Source organism: Lactuca saligna, chromosome 7, assembly GCF_052625555.1.
Source record: "Lactuca saligna cultivar CGN05327 chromosome 7, ASM5262555v1, whole genome shotgun sequence".
Classification (NCBI taxonomy): Eukaryota; Viridiplantae; Streptophyta; class Magnoliopsida; order Asterales; family Asteraceae; genus Lactuca; species Lactuca saligna.
The window spans coordinates 138,976,411-138,980,593 of NC_136423.1; the positions used below are offsets into that span (position 1 = coordinate 138,976,411).

A 4,183-nucleotide genomic window follows, 5' to 3' on the forward strand; every position below is an offset into this window, starting at 1 on the left:
AATATTTTTTTATAACGTTTTATGGGCAAATATTTTTAAATAGTCAAAGCATAAGGGTTAAAATATAATATTTTTCTTTTAAAAAAAAAACTTACTCTTTAATTAATTTTTTTTTGTTGTTGTGGGGCAACTACCCCACTCTAGGACGGCCACTGAATATTATTGAGTTTACCAATGTCATGGGATCTTCAATCTCGATAGTCTAACTTAGCCACTCAACCTAGTAAAGCAATGTTTTTTTAATTTTTAATTTTGTATGTACTTATATAAATGTAAACAACATATTCTTTAATTTATTTATATATGATGCTACAATATAATCCAAAATGCATTTAAATTAGTAGTCGGTGATGAAGAATTGGATAAAAAGGTGTCATATTTTAATATTCTTTTCATTTATATTGTCAAAACAAGATCTCTGGTTGAGCATATTTTAGCATTTCAACCACACACATATAATTAAATTACACAATTAATACATCCATCTTTAACTCCTACTTATTGTAAATGCTGCTTCCGATCTCCTTAAGTTCTTCAAACGCATTCATTGTCTCTGTGTCAAACCCTCCTGCAAACTGAAACATATAATCCCCTTCTGTTACTAACACCACTTACCCATAACCTAAATATTTACCACAAGCTTTCTTTTACCTGATGAACCCGAAAAGCAAATCGAACACCTTGAATTAAAAGGTCTCCCTCGCGTGAAGCTTCGTTGCCTTTTAATTCTTTAGCTATCCTTCTCATACATTCTCTCGCCAGTTTCAGTGAACTTAGTTTTATCTGTAACGAGAATAAAGAATCTTTAACTTGAAGATTTGTAGTTAATTAATCATCATACCAATAAAGTGGCTTTTGTTAATTAAGTAGTGGTTAAATGTTCTTATCATTAAAAGCTTTGCTTGGTAGTAAAGGTGAGAGTGGTTAATTTCCACCTACCTGACCTACAACTCCGGTGTCCATCAGCCACTGCCATGGAATCTGAAGCTCCTTGTACCTTTTACTTGTACTTTCTCTTGTTCTTTCCAATCCACTAATGCTCGACTCAACTCTGAAAGGACAAAATGTAATCGAGTTTTATACAATTAAAGGATATTTAATACGTTAATGGTGATCTATAATTATACTGCTACATACTTGCCTGTCTTCCAGTGCTTGAATCTTCCTTAGCGATTGAATCAATGGCTGTTTTGGAATGCTTTTGAATGCTAAAACTTCGGATTCAAGATTCTTGAGGTCTCGGTAACTGAAAGCAGCTTCACGTAAAGCATCGGCTTTTCTTTCTGGCCATTGAGGGAAGTGCTTTAGTACAGCCCTTTCATCGACAAGACACGATAGTTCGCCATCTAGCCACTTCACAAATGCTTCTACATCTGAAATCTCAGTAAATGCTGCACTTTGTACTTCTCGTATCAAAAAGTTAAGCAATTGGCCGTATTTCTCGACGTCGGATTTTATCTGACATGAGATTTTTGTCGTCAGAAGTGGTCAGAAGTTGTTTAAAAAGGTGTAGTTTTGTCGGTATTTTGAGAAAAGAAGTACAAGTATCTTCGGAGTGATGAGATACTTACAGATGTAAGATAAGTAGACCGGTTCTCGATTTCTCCGATCATGTCTCGAGAAGTAACTGGGAGGAAACCTGTGGCGCCATTTTTGTTCTCTTTCTGGGTGTCTCTTTTCATTAGTGATCGATAGAATTCCATAACTGCTGGCACGCGTCTTACAGCTCTTGATCCAACCGGAGACGAAGGTAGAGGTGGCGGTGGTGGCGGTGGTGCTGTTACTCGTTTTTGCAGCGACTGTGGTGGAGAAGGTGGTGGTTTTGGTAGAATCGCATTTGCTTCTGTATGGTTTGAAGTTGGTTTCTTTAATGGTGCCTCTGGTACTGCAACTTGAAGCTTGGTTTTTTGTGTTGGTTCGTCTATAACCTTGCCGCAATCCATCGAACTCTGTAATTTTTTCCATAGCATCGATTTCCTCTCTAAATCATGTGCTTTTAGTGTGTTGATTTGTGCCTTAAGACGACCCATTTCTTGTTTGAGTTCATGATTCTCTTTCTCCATAGAATCGATCTTCACAAACGAAGCTTCGAGTTCTCTCTTCAGAAAGGTGATGATGGAGCCATCCTCACCGGACGGCATTTTCCGATGACGGTGGCAGTGGAGAGACAGTGAAGGAAATGGTTGGGGATCCCAAGTGTTCCCAAGTATTATTATTGGCTTCTAAAATAAGGCAAATGGTATTCTCACCTACACCTATGAAGGTTGTGTTTGACTAAATTGCCCCTATGCTGTTTAGTACAAGTACAGCATGAAGCATGGGTCTTTTCGGCAATTCAAGAAGCTAATAATTACATTTGCATTTATTATAAAGAATGGAAGATTTACTAAATTGCGATGGATACGAAGAATGGTGTCATGAGTTTAACTCATTGAAAAATTATATTTTAGTGTGCGATAATTTGAAAGTTGCTAATGGGTTAGCTGTTATTTGTTTTTTCCAAGTGAAAATATCTTAAATATGCGGATCACCTCTGTGATCCTTTGTAGTATAAGAGATGAAACAAAAGGTTGCAGCATTTAATAAAAAATATGTTTGTTTTTTAACGTCTGCGGACTGCTGCAGTAAGTTAAATTAAGACGTGAAGAGGTTTGAATCAGTTGGTTTAGTACTGCGCCACGCAGCAAACGTGCAGCAGTTTTTAAGTCAGAAGTCTTCAGGAAAACAAACAGCTGTGAAATGTCAAATGGTGTGCGTGTGCTGCGCGGTGCAGCAATAAGTGGTATGAAGTGGTTTTAAAAAAAAAAAAAAAACAAACAGCACCTTAGACTCCACCGAATTAGAATCTGACTGAGTTAGAAGTTCTGAATAAATTAATTTCTCACTGAAACTTGTTTGATTTTGAATCCGACTAACTAGACAAAATAATTATACTACCCTCAAACAACATTTTATAATCTCGATATTGGATAAGAGTCTCTCTTGATTATCTTCACCTTCTTCTTACCGATTTGAAAAATAAAAACTATAAAAAAAAAAAAATTTTAAAAAAAAAAGGCCTAATAAAGTCAAAAAAGTCAAGATTTTCAATAAATTAAGGATTTTCACTAATATCATGCCGCTTCATTAAGAGGCCTCATAAAACCTCTTATCATTTTAATAACAACAACAAATTGTGTTTGAGAATCCAATCCATATGATCCATGTTTTACGAGAATAAAATCTACGCGGGTGGTTAATCACACAACAAATCTCCCTAAAACACTCTCATTAAAAAACAGATACATATAAAGAACCAATACAATCAACAATCCTTAAGCAAATTGTAAACTTGAAAAATAAATCTACATTAGGTGCCCTGCTGCTTAATGTCGGGCTTAAACTCTCAGCTCACTACTAAACTCCCTCTCAAGTTTCCTACATAATTCATCTATTCCATCATATATGTGTTTGTATGTAATATACATGAAGGGATTCCTTCTATTTCTTCCCATGTAATTAAAAGGGATTCATCCGCACATCAAAAATATATATATAATAAATAATAACAATCGAAGGAAAAAGAATATGCACCAAAACCTGTAAGTTCCTATACACAGAATAGTAAAACAGATCTACAAGCATGAATCATTCCATACATAAGAAGAAAGAAAAAGGAATCTGCACCAAAACTTGTACGGTTCCAAAACAATGGCTATTCAAGTTTAAATTACCAATTCTCTAACAGTAATCACTAGCATGTTGAATCAGATACGGGAAGAAAGGGTAAATTTGAAAAGGGTCATAGAAAAAACTTTAAATTCACCTTTTTTATTCCTTTTCTGGATCATATTCATAGTGCTCCTCTTGTTATTATGATGTTCTGAATCACCCCTACATCCAAGGCCACGTGAAATTACACTTCCGTCCCTTTCTGACTTACGAGAAGTGATGTGTGTAAAACCAACTAGTTTTAATCCTATTTATAAAATGTAAATTAATCACACAAAAGGTAGTGAACTTGTCTATTGGTTGTATAGTTTTAGTAAGTAGGGTATCGAACTCAGGGAATAGCAATTTAAAATAATTACTAAAATTATCTAATAGTAACTAAAAAATAATAAAAGAGATGGTTTTCTCTAGTTTTGCAAGACTAGAAACTTACTAATTATAATTAAACTAATTAACTAGAAACTAGGAAAGC

At 34.8% G+C, this 4,183-nt stretch overlaps 1 protein-coding gene across 1 annotated transcript; it reads right to left on the minus strand.

The window, feature by feature from the left end:
* Positions 1 to 376: 376 nt before the first annotated feature.
* On the minus strand, positions 377 to 2,226 carry LOC145006305 (CHUP1-like protein). The gene is made up of 5 exons (XM_078965401.1): positions 1,572 to 2,226; positions 1,142 to 1,458; positions 940 to 1,051; positions 652 to 783; positions 377 to 575 (listed from the first exon to the last, which is right to left on the minus strand). The coding sequence occupies exons 1-5, from the start codon at positions 2,139 to 2,141 to the stop codon at positions 495 to 497; spliced, it is 1,212 nt and encodes a 403-aa protein (XP_078821527.1). The 5' UTR covers positions 2,142 to 2,226; the 3' UTR covers positions 377 to 494.
* Between the last annotated feature and the right edge of the window lie 1,957 nt (positions 2,227 to 4,183).